Source organism: Pseudochaenichthys georgianus, chromosome 16 (assembly GCF_902827115.2).
Source record: "Pseudochaenichthys georgianus chromosome 16, fPseGeo1.2, whole genome shotgun sequence".
NCBI classification, from domain to species: Eukaryota; Metazoa; Chordata; class Actinopteri; order Perciformes; family Channichthyidae; genus Pseudochaenichthys; species Pseudochaenichthys georgianus.
Window position 1 is genome coordinate 44,953,797 of NC_047518.2, and position 15,165 is coordinate 44,968,961.

A 15,165-nucleotide genomic window follows, 5' to 3' on the forward strand; every position below is an offset into this window, starting at 1 on the left:
TATTATATTCTTTGCAAGCTCTTGCGGGCCACATAAAATGAAGTCGCGGGCCGGATTTGGCCCCCGGGCCTTGAGTTTGACACCCCTGGTCTACAGTATAATGATTGGGATTTTCTCACAGCTTACAGTAGCTTCTCAAACTCTTTAGTTAACGGTGAGGTGGATTTGTTTGAATTTGTTTTCTTTACAGAAGCGCTGGTAAACAACGTAAACAAGAGGACAACAACAGCCTTACTGGGATGTGAGGTAGCGTGATGGTAACTTCTTCTCCTTTCCCAACTTGCAGCTCTCCCTCACAGCTCGTGTCGATGGAGGCTGGTTTGAAGTCATCTGAAAAAAGCAGCAAGACGGTGTTTTTCATATTTCTTAAAGGACAAAACCTCGCAAGAAAGTAAAAGAAGTAACTCACAAACAGCAAAATGCTTAGAGTGAATATGTACTTCTTATTTCTGTGTGAAACTAGTCTTTATTCATGCGTAATTCAATAGGGAAATACATTTTAATACCACATTATTCTGGCTAAAGTGCATTTCCAGCAACTTTTGATCAGGCAGTAATGATGTACAAATGTCAGAAACAAACAACATATGTGTGACTTTCATTTGTAATAATGTACTTTTACCACAGACGTTATTAAGCAGTAGTAATCCCACTTAAAGATAATTTGAGAGTTGTCTACATATATATAATATTTCAATGGATGCTGTAACGTTAAAGGAGTGGGTGTGACGATCTGGTTTTTATGCACATTACTTCATTTACGTCTCGCTATAATTAGCCATGTTATGTAAGAGCCACCCTGTCAATGTCAGCGGAATAACTAAAACACATCAGTCAATTTCAGTGTTGTTGTTGTTGTTGTTTCTCACTCACATCTGATAGTATGAAAGGAGGATTTGGGCCTCTTCTCGAAGCTCTCCCCCAGCTTCAGGACATGCTCCTCTTTGTCCAGCAGCGGATTGGTGCTCCCGTTCATCTCTCGGTTTATTACAAATGTTAAAAGTCCAGCAGTGTGTGTTTACTTCAGAAAGATCAGAAGAAGGAGCAGTTAGCCTCCTGTAGCTAACCGTTAGCACAACATCCCTTTAGCGCCGCCTCTTCCGGATGTGGTGCGGCTAGGAAATGTGACCGGCGTTAATAATGTATATGAATTAACTCTATTGTGTTTTAATTAAATGTAAAATATTTTTTACCACTTATTTTAACATCAAATGTTAAAACTACATGTAGTGGATGTATTTTAATTGTTTGTAATAAAAGTGGGTCATGGGAGGAACCAACGGAAAGAAATGGAATCAAATAGTTGACACGGAAGAATTTACACAACGGACAAGATGGACCTCAAATGTGGAAAAAACATGTTTCCTTTTTTTTGCAATAAGTTAATTTTAGCGTGATTCTTCATACAAACAACTGCATTTTTAACCTTGTGAAGTATACTATTATCTCATTAATTAACAAAAAGCAACTTTACTAAAGGAAACGGAGCAGTAAGACATTATTTCTTTCTAAAAAATAAAAAAAGCATCATGTCGAAAAGTGAAGGTTTTCCTGTGGATATTAAAACAACAGCTCCAGAAGTAGAAGTGGGACTAAAAGAAGATATTTCTCCGTGTGTTTTCGGACAGAACAGAGCCTCCTCCTCCTGCAGGGTTTTGACCCAGGAGGAGCCGGACACACTGAGCCGAGAAAAGGCTCTGGTGTCCGACTTCAAACTCATGAAGCTGGAGAAAGAAGCTCAGAAAAACTGGGACTTGTTTTACAAAAGAAACACCACCAACTTCTTCAAGGACAGACACTGGACCACCAGAGAGTTTGAAGAGCTCAACGCATGCAGAGAGGTGAGCAGAGGGGGGGAGTTACTAAGTACAATTCCTCAAGTGCTGTCCTGTGTTGAGGTACATTTACTTGACCTGAGTATTTCCATGTTATGTTACTGTGTACTTCCACCCCACTACAGTTCAGAGGTACATGGTGTACTTTTACTCCACTACATGTATTTAATACCGTTAGTTACTTCACAGATCTGAATGAATGATGTGAAATCTAATCAAGTGTTGAATCAGACTTTAGTTCCACCTGGAGTAAATCCACCAGCTACCCTGCAGTCTACAAAGTACTTCAGACTAGCTGCACCTTCACCAGCTACCCTGCAGAATACAAAGTACTTCAGACTAGCTGCACCTTCACCAGCTACCCTGCAGAATACAAAGTACTTCAGACTAGCTGCACCTTCACCAGCTACCCTGCAGTCTACAAAGTACTTCAGACTAGCTGCACCTTCACCAGCTACCCTGCAGAATACAAAGTACTTCAGACTAGCTGCACCTTCACCAGCTACCCTGCAGAATACAAAGTACTTCAGACTAGCTGCACCTTCACCAGCTTTGAGAACACTTTCATGATCAATCATTATAAAACATATCATATATATTATTCTGAAATGGACCAATCTGCACAACGACTACTTTCACTGTCTTTCACTATATTTAGATGAGAATACTTTCTACTTTCACTTGAGGAACATTTGTATCTTTAATTACAATTATTACATCGTCAAGGTTTGCAGATAGCTCCATTGTTTAGATGACCTGTCAATCACTAATGTGGGTCCTTTCAATTCCAAATGTACTACTGTCAATGTTATAGAAGAAGGATGCGAGAATGAGGTTAAAAAAGTAAGGAATACTGCTTTAAAAAAAGGTTTCCTACTTCATTTATAGCTGGGAAGTATTACTGTAAGAGCCATTTTATTGAAGGGTGTGTGTGTGTGTGTGTGTGTGTGTGTGTGTGTGTGTGTGTGTGTGTGTGTGTGTGTGTGTGTGTGTGTGTGTGTGTGTGTGTGTGTGTGTGTGTGTGTGTGTGTGTGTGTGTGTGTGTGTGTGTGTGTGTGTGTGTGTGTGTGTGTGTGTGTGTGTGTGTGTGTGTGTGTGTGCATATAGTGTCAGCGTCAGATTCTCTATGCCACAGGTATTTAAGGTGTGTGTTGTCACAGGATTGGATGTGTCTGATCCACGAAGGGCAAATCGTTTTTTATCGCCATTGTGTGAAAAGTGAAAACCAATAAGATTGTTTGTTCAGGCAATGAATGGAATATTGAATCGAATACTTTATTATGCACAACTACAATACATGGATCGCATTATTCCACACCTGATAATAAGCCTACCTATTCATCATTGAAACAACAACACAAACGGTATCAACACAGTATCAGCAAAGTCATTACGGGGAGTTAACACACCACAGTCGCTTTAGTCTAAGGCTATAGCTCCTACAATTAGAGCTGGATAAAGTGAACATGTGTTCCGATGGGCAGAGAGGGCAAAAGTACACACATCCTTTACTCAAGTAGAAGTACAGATACTCGTGTTTAAAAATACTCTGGTGAAAGTAGAAGTGCTGACTAAACTTCTTTACTCAAGTAAAAGTAAAGAGGCTTTGAAGTGTACTTCAGTAAAAAGTACCCATAACTAGCAGCTGCTTTAAAGAGTACCTGACCTCCCTTTATATCAATAGAACAATAATGTCATTGTTAGTTAATGAATGTTTCCATGCTGAACAACGGCAACATGACAACGTTTCCATTGGTCCCTCTTCTTTAGAGAAGACCAGGAAGTGATGGATACACGGATCGTGTTCCAACCAATAGGCACGCAGTGACTCTAAAGAATAATGATCACGCACCAACACACATTCAGACTAAAGGAACCAGCTGTTTGGGAAATGAGAGAAGTAGAAAGTACAAGTATTTGAGTTCAACATGAGAGAAGTAGAAAGTACAGGTATTTGAGTTCAACATGTAAGAAGTAGAAAGTACAGGTATTTGTGTTCAACATGTAAGAAGTAGAAAGTACAGGTATTTGAGTTCAACATGTAAGAAGTAGAAAGTACAGGTATTTGTGTTCAACATGTAAGTAGTAGAAAGTACAGGTATTTGGGTTCAACATGTAAGAAGTAGAAAGTACAGGTATTTGGGTTCAACATGAGAGAAGTAGAAAGTACAGGTATTTGAGTTCAACATGTAAGAAGTAGAAAGTACAGGTATTTGAGTTCAACATGTAAGAAGTAGAAAGTACAGGTATGAGTTCAACATGTAAGAAGTAGAAAGTACAGGTATTTGAGTTCAACATGTAAGAAGTAGAAAGTACAGGTATTTGAGTTCGACATGTAAGAAGTAGAAAGTACAGGTATTTGAGTTCAACATGAGAGAAGTAGAAAGTACAGGTATTTGGGTTCGACATGTGAGAAGTAGAAAGTACAGGTATTTGAGTTCAACATGTAAGAAGTAGAAAGTACAGGTATTTGAGTTCAACATGTAAGAAGTAGAAAGTACAGGTATTTGAGTTCAACATGTGAGAAGTAGAAAGTACAGGTATTTGGGTTCAACATGTGAGAAGTAGAAAGTACAGGTATTTGAGTTCGACATGTAAGAAGTAGAAAGTACAGGTATTTGAGTGCAACATGTGAGAAGTAGAAAGTACAGGTATTTGAGTTCAACATGTAAGAAGTAGAAAGTACAGGTATTTGAGTTCAACATGTAAGAAGTAGAAAGTACAGGTATTTGAGTTCGACATGTAAGAAGTAGAAAGTACAGGTATTTGAGTTCAACATGAGAGAAGTAGAAAGTACAGGTATTTGAGTTCAACATGAGAGAAGTAGAAAGTACAGGTATTTGAGTTCAACATGTAAGAAGTAGAAAGTACAGGTATTTGAGTACAACATGAGAGAAGTAGAAAGTACAGGTATTTGAGTTCAACATGTGAGAAGTAGAAAGTACAGGTATTTGAGTTCAACATGTAAGAAGTAGAAAGTACAGGTATTTGAGTTCAACATGAGAGAAGTAGAAAGTACAGGTATTTGAGTTCAACATGTAAGAAGTAGAAAGTACAGGTATTTGAGTGCAACATGTGAGAAGTAGAAAGTACAGGTATTTGAGTTCAACATGTAAGAAGTAGAAAGTACAGGTATTTGAGTTCAACATGTGAGAAGTAGAAAGTACAGGTATTTGAGTTCGACATGTAAGAAGTAGAAAGTACAGGTATTTGAGTTCAACATGAGAGAAGTAGAAAGTACAGGTATTTGAGTTCAACATGTAAGAAGTAGAAAGTACAGGTATTTGAGTTCGACATGTAAGAAGTAGAAAGTACAGGTATTTGAGTTCAACATGTAAGAAGTAGAAAGTACAGGTATTTGTGTTCAACATGTTAAAAGTCGTCAGAAAAATAAGTAGTGGAGTAAAGTACTGATACCAGAAGAATGTACTTCAGTACAGTAACGAAGTATTTGTACTGCGTGTGATGCAGTTTGAGTCCCAGAGGCTGGTGCTGCTGGAGGCCGGCTGCGGGGTGGGAAACTGCGTCTTCCCTCTGCTGGAGGAGGACCTGAACATCTTCGTTTACGCCTGCGACTTCTCCCCACGAGCTGTCGAGTTTGTGAAAGTAAGTACACGTCTAATGCCTGAATCATCTTTCCTTATACATTTAACACAAGAAGTAAGGAAATGTGTGTTCTGGTAGGTTATTTCTTTGTTGTAACGATGCTTCTTGGCAATACATCTTATGCCGTTGGAAAGCCTGTTTATTTGTTACCTTTCAAACGGTGCATAGCTGAGTACGAGGGTTTGACCACGAGACATGTGACACATCTCCTCGTGCTCGGCTCGGCTCGGCGGCACCGTTTGAAAGCTAACACATAAACAGGCTTTCCAACGGTATAACATTTATTGGCAAAAAGCATCGTTACAACAAATAAACTTGTGTTAACAGTAAATCTCCGTACTTTTTAAAACTGTTCAACGTTAACGATATACGATAACACTTTAACGGTCAAGTCTGAAACGTGGCTCGCATCGCAGCAGCTCCATGTGCGACATCAATATGGACACGTATCAAGACACGACACGTGACAAACATTTACCATGACAACACGATCAGTGAGAGAAAACATACTGGATTCAGCTCGGTGTCTTCTGAGAGGACGGACTGGAGCACAAAGGATGCTTCACGATATCGGAAATGGAGTCATGACTGTGTTTTAGCTTTGCTTTGTTATTCCAGCTGAACCCTCTGTGCTGTCCCGAGCGCTGCCATGCCTTCCAGTGCGACCTAACCAAAGACGACCTGAGGGGAAATGTCCCTGAAGGCAGCGTGGACGTCGTCACGCTCATCTTCGTCCTGTCAGCCGTCCATCCCGACAAGATGAAGCTGGCTCTGCAGAACATCAGCAGGGTGAGAGCGACAACAACTACTGTTCTTCATGTCTCTTCTTCATCAACATGTGTCCCCTCTTCTTCATGTCTCTTCTTCATCAACATGTGTCCCCTCTTCTTCATGTCTCTTCTTCATCAACATGTGTCCCCTCTTCTTCATGTCTCTTCTACATCAACATGTGTCCCCTCTTCTTCATGTCTCTTCTACATCAACATGTGTCCCCTCTTCTTCATGTCTCTTCCACATCAACATGTGTCCCCTCTTCTTCATGTCTCTTCCACATCAACATGTGTCCCCTCTTCTTCATGTCTCTTCTACATCAACATGTGTCCCCTCTTCATCAACATGTGTCCCCTCTTCTTCATGTCTCCTCTACATCAACATGTGTCCCTTCTTCTTCATGTCTCTTCTACATCAACATGTGTCCCCTCTTCTTCATGTCTCTTCTACATCAACATGTGTCCCCTCTTCTTCATCAACATGTGTCCCCTCTTCTTCATGAGTCTCTTCTACATCAACATGTGTCCCCTCTTCTTCATGTCTCTTCTTCATCAACATGTATCCCCTCTTCTTCATGTCTCTTCTTCATCACCATGTGTCCCCTCTTCTTCATGTCTCTTCTACATCAACATGTGTCCCCTCTTCTTCATGTCTCTTCTTCATCAACATGTATCCCCTCTTCTTCATGTCTCTTCTTCATCACCATGTGTCCCCTCTTCTTCATGTCTCTTCTACATCAACATGTGTCCCCTCTTCTTCATGTCTCTTCTACATCAACATGTGTCCCCTCTTCTTCATGTCTCTTCTACATCAACATGTGTCCCCTCTTCTTCATGTCTCTTCTACATCAACATGTGTCCCCTCTTCGTCATGTCTCTTCTTCATCAACATGTGTCCCCTCTTCTTGATGTCTCTTCTACATCAACATGTGTCCCCTCTTCCTCATGTCTCTTCTTCATCAACATGTGTCGTCTCTTCTTCATGTCTCTTCTACATCAACATGTGTCGTCTCTTCTTCATGTCTCTTCTACATCAACATGTGTCCCCTCTTCTTCATGTCTCTTCCACATCAACATGTGTCCCCTCTTCTTCATGTCCCCTCTTCATCACCATGTGTCCCCTCTTCTTCATGTCTCTTCTACATCAACATGTGTCCCCTCTTCTTCATGTCTCTTCTACATCAACATGTGTCCCCTCTTCTTCATGTCTCTTCTACATCAACATGTGTCCCCTCTTCATCACCATGTGTCCCCTCTTCTTCATGTCTCTTCTACATCAACATGTGTCCCCTCTTCTTCATTTCTCCTCTACATCACCATGTGTCCCCTCTTCTTCATGTCTCTTCTACATCAACATGTGTTCCCTCTTCTTCATGTCTCTTCTACATCAACATGTGTCCCCTCTTCTTCATGTCTCTTCTACATCAACATGTGTCCCCTCTTCTTCATGTCTCTTCTACATCAACATGTGTCCCCTCTTCTTCATGTCTCTTCTACATCAACATGTGTCCCCTCTTCTCCATGTCTCTTCTTCATCAACATGTGTCCCCTCTTCTTCATGTCTCTTCTACATCAACATGTGTCCCCTCTTCGTCATGTCTCTTCTTCATCAACATGTGTCCCCTCTTCTTCATGTCTCTTCTACATCAACATGTGTCCCCTCTTCTTCATGTCTCTTCTTCATCAACATGTGTCCTCTCTTCTTCATGTCTCTTCTACATCAACATGTGTCCTCTCTTCTTCATGTCTCTTCTACATCAACATGTGTCCCCTCTTCTTCATGTCTCTTCTACATCAACATGTGTCCCCTCTTCTCATGTCTCTTCTACATCAACATGTGTCCCCTCTTCTTCATGTCTCTTCTACATCAACATGTGTCCCCTCTTCTTCATGTCTCTTCTACATCAACATGTGTCCCCTCTTCTTCATGTCTCTTCTACATCAACATGTGTCCCCTCTTCTCCATGTCTCTTCTTCATCAACATGTGTCCCCTCTTCTTCATGTCTCTTCTACATCAACATGTGTCCCCTCTTCTTCATGTCTCTTCTTCATCAACATGTGTCCCCTCTTCTTCATGTCTCTTCTACATCAACATGTGTCCCCTCTTCCTCATGTCTCTTCTTCATCAACATGTGTCGCCTCTTCTTCATGTCTCTTCTACATCAACATGTGTCGCCTCTTCTTCATGTCTCTTCTACATCAACATGTGTCCCCTCTTCTTCATGTCTCTTCCACATCAACATGTGTCCCCTCTTCTTCATGTCCCTCTTCATCAACATGTGTCCCCTCTTCTTCATGTCTCTTCTACATCAACATGTGTCCCCTCTTCTTCATGTCTCTTCTACATCAACATGTGTCCCCTCTTCATCACCATGTGTCCCCTCTTCTTCATGTCTCTTCTACATCAACATGTGTCCCCTCTTCTTCATGTCTCTTCTACATCAACATGTGTCACCTCTTCTCCATGTCTCTTCTACATCAACATGTGTCCCCTCTTCTTCATGTCTCTTCTACATCAACATGTGTCCCCTCTTCTTCATGTCTCTTCCACATCAACATGTGTCCCCTCTTCTTCATGTCCCCTCTTCATCAACATGTGTCCCCTCTTCTTCATGTCTCTTCTACATCAACATGTGTCCCCTCTTCATCACCATGTGTCCCCTCTTCTTCATGTCTCTTCTACATCAACATGTGTTCCCTCTTCTTCATGTCTCTTCCACATCAACATGTGTCCCCTCTTCTTCATGTCTCTTCTTCATCAACATGTGTCCCCTCTTCTCCATGTCTCTTCTACATCAACATGTGTCCCCTCTTCTTCATGTCTCTTCTACATCAACATGTGTCCCCTCTTCTTCATGTCTCTTCTTCATCAACATGTGTTCCCTCTTCTTCATGTCTCTTCCACATCAACATGTGTCCCCTCTTCTTCATGTCTCTTCTACATCAACATGTGTCCCCTCTTCTTCATGTCTCTTCTACATCAACATGTGTCCCCTCTTCTTCATCGACACTTGTCTCTTCTTCATCAACATGTGTCCCCTCTTCTTCATGTCTCTTCTACATCAACATGTGTCCCTCTTCTTCATGTCTCTTCTACATCAACATGTGTCCCCTCTTCTTCATGTCTCTTCTTCATCAACATGTGTCCCCTCTTCTCCATGTCTCTTCTACATCAACATGTGTCCCTCTTCTTCATGTCTCTTCTACATCAACATGTGTCCCCTCTTCTTCATGTCTCTTCTTCATCAACATGTGTCCCCTCTTCTCCATGTCTCTTCTACATCAACATGTGTCCCCTCTTCTTCATGTCTCTTCTACATCAACATGTGTCCCCTCTTCTTCATGTCTCTTCTTCATCAACATGTGTCCCCTCTTCTTCATGTCTCTTCTACATCAACATGTGTCCCCTCTTCTTCATGTCTCTTCTACATCAACATGTGTCCCCTCTTCTTCATGTCTCTTCTACATCAACATGTGTCCCCTCTTCTTCATGTCTCTTCTACATCAACATGTGTCCCCTCTTCTTCATGTCTCTTCTACATCAACATGTGTCCCCTCTTCTTCATGTCTCTTCTTCATCAACATGTGTCCCCTCTTCTTCATGTCTCTTCTACATCAACATGTGTCCCCTCTTCTTCATGTCTCTTCTACATCAACATGTGTCCCCTCTTCTTCATGTCTCTTCTACATCAACATGTGTCCCCTCTTCTTCATGTCTCTTCTTCATCAACATGTGTCCCTCTTCTTCATGTCTCTTCTACATCAACATGTGTCCCCTCTTCTTCATGTCTCTTCTACATCAACATGTGTCCCCTCTTCTTCATGTCTCTTCTACATCAACATGTGTCCCCTCTTCTTCATGTCTCTTCTACATCAACATGTGTCCCCTCTTCTTCATGTCTCTTCTACATCAACATGTGTCCCCTCTTCTTCATGTCTCTTCTACATCAACATGTGTCCCCTCTTCTTCATGTTTCTTCTACATCAACATGTGTCCCCTCTTCTTCATGTCTCTTCTACATCAACATGTGTCCCCTCTTCTTCATGTCTCTTCTACATCAACATGTGTCCCCTCTTCTTCATGTCTCTTCTACATCAACATGTGTCCCCTCTTCTTCATGTCTCTTCTACATCAACATGTGTCCCCTCTTCTTCATGTCTCTTCTACATCAACATGTGTCCCCTCTTCTTCATGTCTCTTCTACATCAACATGTGTCCCCTCTTCTTCATGTCTCTTCTACATCAACATGTGTCCCCTCTTCTTCATGTCTCTTCTACATCAACATGTGTCCCCTCTTCTTCATGTCTCTTCTACATCAACATGTGTCCCCTCTTCTTCATGTCTCTTCTACATCAACATGTGTCCCCTCTTCTTCATGTCTCTTCTACATCAACATGTGTCCCCTCTTCTTCATGTCTCTTCTACATCAACATGTGTCCCCTCTTCTTCATGTCTCTTCTTCATCAACATGTGTCCCCCTTCTTCATGTCTCTTCTACATCAACATGTGTCCCCTCTTCTTCATGTCTCTTCTACATCAACATGTGTCCCCTCTTCTCATGTCTCTTCTACATCAACATGTGTCCCCTCTTCTTCATGTCTCTTCTACATCAACATGTGTCCCCTCTTCTTCATGTCTCTTCTACATCAACATGTGTCCCCTCTTCTTCATGTCTCTTCTACATCAACATGTGTCCCCTCTTCTTCATGTCTCTTCTACATCAACATGTGTCCCCTCTTCTCCATGTCTCTTCTACATCAACATGTGTCCCCTCTTCTTCATGTCTCTTCTTCATCAACATGTGTTCCCTCTTCTTCATGTCTCTTCTTCATCAACATGTGTCCCCTCTTCTTCATGTCTCTTCTACATCAACATGTGTCCCCTCTTCTCCATGTCTCTTCCACATCAACATGTGTCCCCTCTTCTTCATGTCTCTTCTACATCAACATGTGTCCCCTCTTCTTCATGTCTCTTCTACATCAACATGTGTCCCCTCTTCTTCATGTCTCTTCCACATCAACATGTGTCCCCTCTTCTTCATGTCTCTTCTACATCAACATGTGTCCCCTCTTCTCCATGTCTCTTCTACATCAACATGTGTCCCCTCTTCTTCATGTTTCTTCTACATCAACATGTGTCCCCTCTTCTTCATGTCTCTTCTACATCAACATGTGTCCCCTCTTCTCCATGTCTCTTCTACATCAACATGTGTCCCCTCTTCTCCATGTCTCTTCTACATCAACATGTGTCCCCTCTTCTTCATGTCTCTTCTACATCAACATGTGTCACCTCTTCTCCATGTCTCTTCTACATCAACATGTGTCCCCTCTTCTTCATGTCTCTTCTTCATCAACATGTGTCCTCTCTTCTTCATGTCTCTTCTACATCAACATGTGTCCCCTCTTCTTCATGTCTCTTCTACATCAACATGTGTCCCCTCTTCTTCATGTCTCTTCTACATCAACATGTGTCCCCTCTTCTCCATGTCTCTTCTACATCAACATGTGTCCCCTCTTCTCCATGTCTCTTCTACATCAACATGTGTCCCCTCTTCTCCATGTCTCTTCTACATCAACATGTGTCCCCTCTTCTTCATGTCTCTTCTTCATCAACATGTGTCCTCTCTTCTTCATGTCTCTTCTACATCAACATGTGTCCCCTCTTCTTCATGTCTCTTCTTCATCAACATGTGTCCTCTCTTCTTCATGTCTCTTCTACATCAACATGTGTCCCCTCTTCTTCATGTCTCTTCTACATCAACATGTGTCCCCTCTTCTCCATGTCTCTTCTACATCAACATGTGTCCCCTCTTCTCCATGTCTCTTCTACATCAACATGTGTCCCCTCTTCTTCATGTCTCTTCTTCATCAACATGTGTCCTCTCTTCTTCATGTCTCTTCTACATCAACATGTGTCCCCTCTTCTCCATGTCTCTTCTACATCAACATGTGTCCCCTCTTCTTCATGTCTCTTCTACATCAACATGTGTCCCCTCTTCTCCATGTCTCTTCTACATCAACATGTGTCCCCTCTTCTCCATGTCTCTTCTACATCAACATGTGTCCCCTCTTCTTCATGTCTCTTCTTCATCAACATGTGTCCCCTCTTCTTCATGTCTCTTCTACATCAACATGTGTCCTCTCTTCTTCATGTCTCTTCTACATCAACATGTGTCCCCTCTTCTTCATGTCTCTTCTACATCAACATGTGTCCCCTCTTCTTCATGTCTCTTCTACATCAACATGTGTCGTCTCTTCTTCATGTCTCTTCTACATCAACATGTGTCCCCTCTTCTTCATTACTCTTCTTCATCAACATGTGTCCCCTCTTCTTCATGTCTCTTCTACATCAACATGTGTCCCCTCTTCTTCATGTCTCTTCTTCATCAACATGTGTCCCCTCTTCTTCATGTCTCTTCTACATCAACATGTGTCCCCTCTTCTTCATGTCTCTTCCACATCAACATGTGTCCTCTCTTCTTCATGTCTCTTCTACATCAACATGTGTCCCCTCTTCTTCATGTCTCTTCTACATCAACATGTGTCCCCTCTTCTTCATGTCTCTTCTACATCAACATGTGTCCCCTCTTCTTCATGTCTCTTCTTCATGAACATGTGTCCCCTCTTCTTCATGTCTCTTCTTCATCAACATGTGTCCCCTCTTCTTCATGTCCCCTCTTCATCACCATGTGTCCCCTCTTCTTCATGTCTCTTCTTCATCAACATGTGTCCCCTCTTCTTCATGTCTCTTCTTCATGAACATGTGTCCCCTCTTCTTCATGTCTCTTCCACATCAACATGTGTCCCCTCTTCTTCATGTCTCTTCTACATCAACATGTGTCCCCTCTTCTTCATGTCTCTTCCACATCAACATGTGTCCCCTCTTCTTCATGTCTCTTCTTCATCAACATGTGTCCCCTCTTCTTCATGTCTCTTCCACATCAACATGTGTCCCCTCTTCTTCATGTCTCTTCCACATCAACATGTGTCCCCTCTTCCTCATGTCTCTTCTATGGAAAGCACTGGCAGAACATAAAAGGCAGTAGTAGTTATATTTAGTATCCACCACATTAAAACAATCCCTACATGTGATATATTTTCAGTTTGTTATTACACAAGTCATCCAGGTGAGGGCGCTGTTGGCTTCAACGTTACCTCTCAAAGCAACACTGAGAATCTCCAACCTACTTGTCCTCTTGTTCGTCGCACGAGGACTAAAAGTACACCATTCACCTCTGAACTATCGTGGAGTAGAAGTACAAAACTAACATCAAATGAAAATACTCAAGTAAAGCACAAGTATCTCAAAATTGTAAAATACAGTACTTGAGTAAATGTACTTAGTTACTTTATACCTATGACTGTTAGGGATTATTCTGGAAACTTAAGGCTTTTTGCAGTAACTATGGTTACAGGCCCAAGTTCAACATGAAACACAAGTTAATTATTTACACTATTCCATGTATCTCACATTGTTTACGCACTCATTGACTGTGTGTCGCTGTTGCCACCTCTACTATGTGAGAAACAATTTGGATTTATTATTGTGTGTGTGTGTGTGTGTGTGTGTGTGTGTGTGTGTGTGTGTGTGTGTGTGTGTGTGTGTGGCTTTCAGGTGCTGAAGCCCGGCGGCATGGTGCTGTTCAGAGACTACGGACTGAATGACCACGCCATGCTGAGGTTTAAAGCCGGCAGCAAGCTGGGGGAGAACTTCTACGTCCGGCAAGATGGAACCAGATCATACTTCTTCTCTAAAGGTGAAGAACGAGACCTCCGCAGGGCAGATGGGTAGATAGATGGAGTGATGGATGGATAGATGGATGGAGTGATGGATGGATAGATAGATAGATAGATGCAGTGATAGATAGATGGATGTTTTGTTTTTTCTTCTTCTAAAGTCTATCGTCTGATTTCTCCGCTTGATTTCAGAGTTCCTGTCCGAGCTGTTTGCGGACGCCGGCCTCCAGTCCGTTTCTAACGACTACGTCCTGAGAGAGACCGTCAACAAGAAGGAGGGGCTGTGTGTCCCCAGAGTGTTCCTGCAGAGCAAATTCACCAAGCCCGGCCAATCACAGAGCTCCTGACGCCACCCGGCCAATCACAGAGCTCCTGACGCCACGGAGCCAATCACAGAGCTGCCTGTGTGTGTCACCTCAGAAATACGACTGAAATATCTCGATGACATTTAATGGTGAAAAACAGTTGTATCCCTGCTGGTTTGTGGTCGAGGTGCTGCTGATGTTGAGTCCTTCAGATCATGAGGCTAAAGAAAGTTAATAATGCCTTCTTCTGTTAATCTCCCTCTGTCTTTTGGTGCTTTGCCAAAAGATGAAGCGTCCTACAAGTGGAACTAAAGGGCCGAAAGGACCATGGATGTTCAGCAAAGCCGTCAGCTGGATGCAAAGTGAAACTCTGGGGACGATATTTAGAATTCAGATGACTTTCAAATCCATTTCAAAGCCTTTGGTCCAACTTGGATTCGCCTCTCGCGTCAGCAGGAGCACTTCCTCCTTCCGACCTGTGTCTCCTGGCCAAAAGCAGGTGTCTTGATTCCACATCATATAAAGTGATCGGGATCATTTTGTATGAGTGCTTTTAATTTTGTGTGCGTTAATGCCTTTTAATAAAAATAGCTGTTCTCCTCGACTGCGTTAGTTCACACATGGTCTTAAATATGCCCGCAGCGTCACGTCCTGCTTATGCTCCTGATTTAACACGGTTTGCCGTAAACCACTGAGACGGATCGGCATCCTTCACACATCAACACCGTGACTGTTTCATAATAAAGTTATTTACATCTTCGGTAGTTTCCAAGTATCTCCAAAATCACAAGATGATGCTTCCGTCAAAATCCTTGAAATATAACGGCAATAACAGATGTGGACTTTTATTATCAGTCATTATAATGTCATTTCATGAGATAGCTTACTGTGTCCAACATTCAGACATGTT

General features: G+C 42.1%; 2 protein-coding genes across 2 annotated transcripts in view; one reads left to right on the top strand and one right to left on the bottom strand.

Annotated features, from left to right (window-relative positions):
• Positions 1-1,089, bottom strand: part of eaf1 (ELL associated factor 1) — an 11,314-nt gene extending 10,225 nt beyond the window's left edge. Inside the window, exons 1-2 of the mRNA XM_034102595.2 lie at positions 874-1,089; positions 236-330 (exon numbers count right to left, since the gene is read on the bottom strand). Of these exons, the coding sequence (XP_033958486.1) occupies positions 236-330; positions 874-976 (198 nt within the window). The 5' untranslated portion in view covers positions 977-1,089. The remainder of the gene's footprint in view (positions 1-235; positions 331-873) is intronic.
• A 244-nt stretch (positions 1,090-1,333) lies between these two features.
• Positions 1,334-14,860, top strand: mettl6 (methyltransferase 6, methylcytidine). Its single transcript, XM_034102593.1, has 5 exons — positions 1,334-1,841; positions 5,307-5,441; positions 6,060-6,230; positions 13,829-13,970; positions 14,143-14,860. The coding sequence occupies exons 1-5, from the start codon at positions 1,530-1,532 to the stop codon at positions 14,295-14,297; spliced, it is 915 nt and encodes a 304-aa protein (XP_033958484.1). The 5' UTR covers positions 1,334-1,529; the 3' UTR covers positions 14,298-14,860.
• The last annotated feature ends 305 nt before the right edge of the window (positions 14,861-15,165 follow it).

Coding starts and splice junctions, on each gene's coding strand:
- mettl6 (XM_034102593.1), top strand. CDS start 1,530: ATGTCGAAAAGTGAAGGTTTTCCTGTGGATATTAAAACAACAGCTCCA. Junction 1,842..5,306: donor AGCTCAACGCATGCAGAGAG/GTGAGCAGAGGG, acceptor CGTGTGATGCAG/TTTGAGTCCCAGAGGCTGGT. Junction 6,231..13,828: donor CTCTGCAGAACATCAGCAGG/GTGAGAGCGACA, acceptor TGTGGCTTTCAG/GTGCTGAAGCCCGGCGGCAT.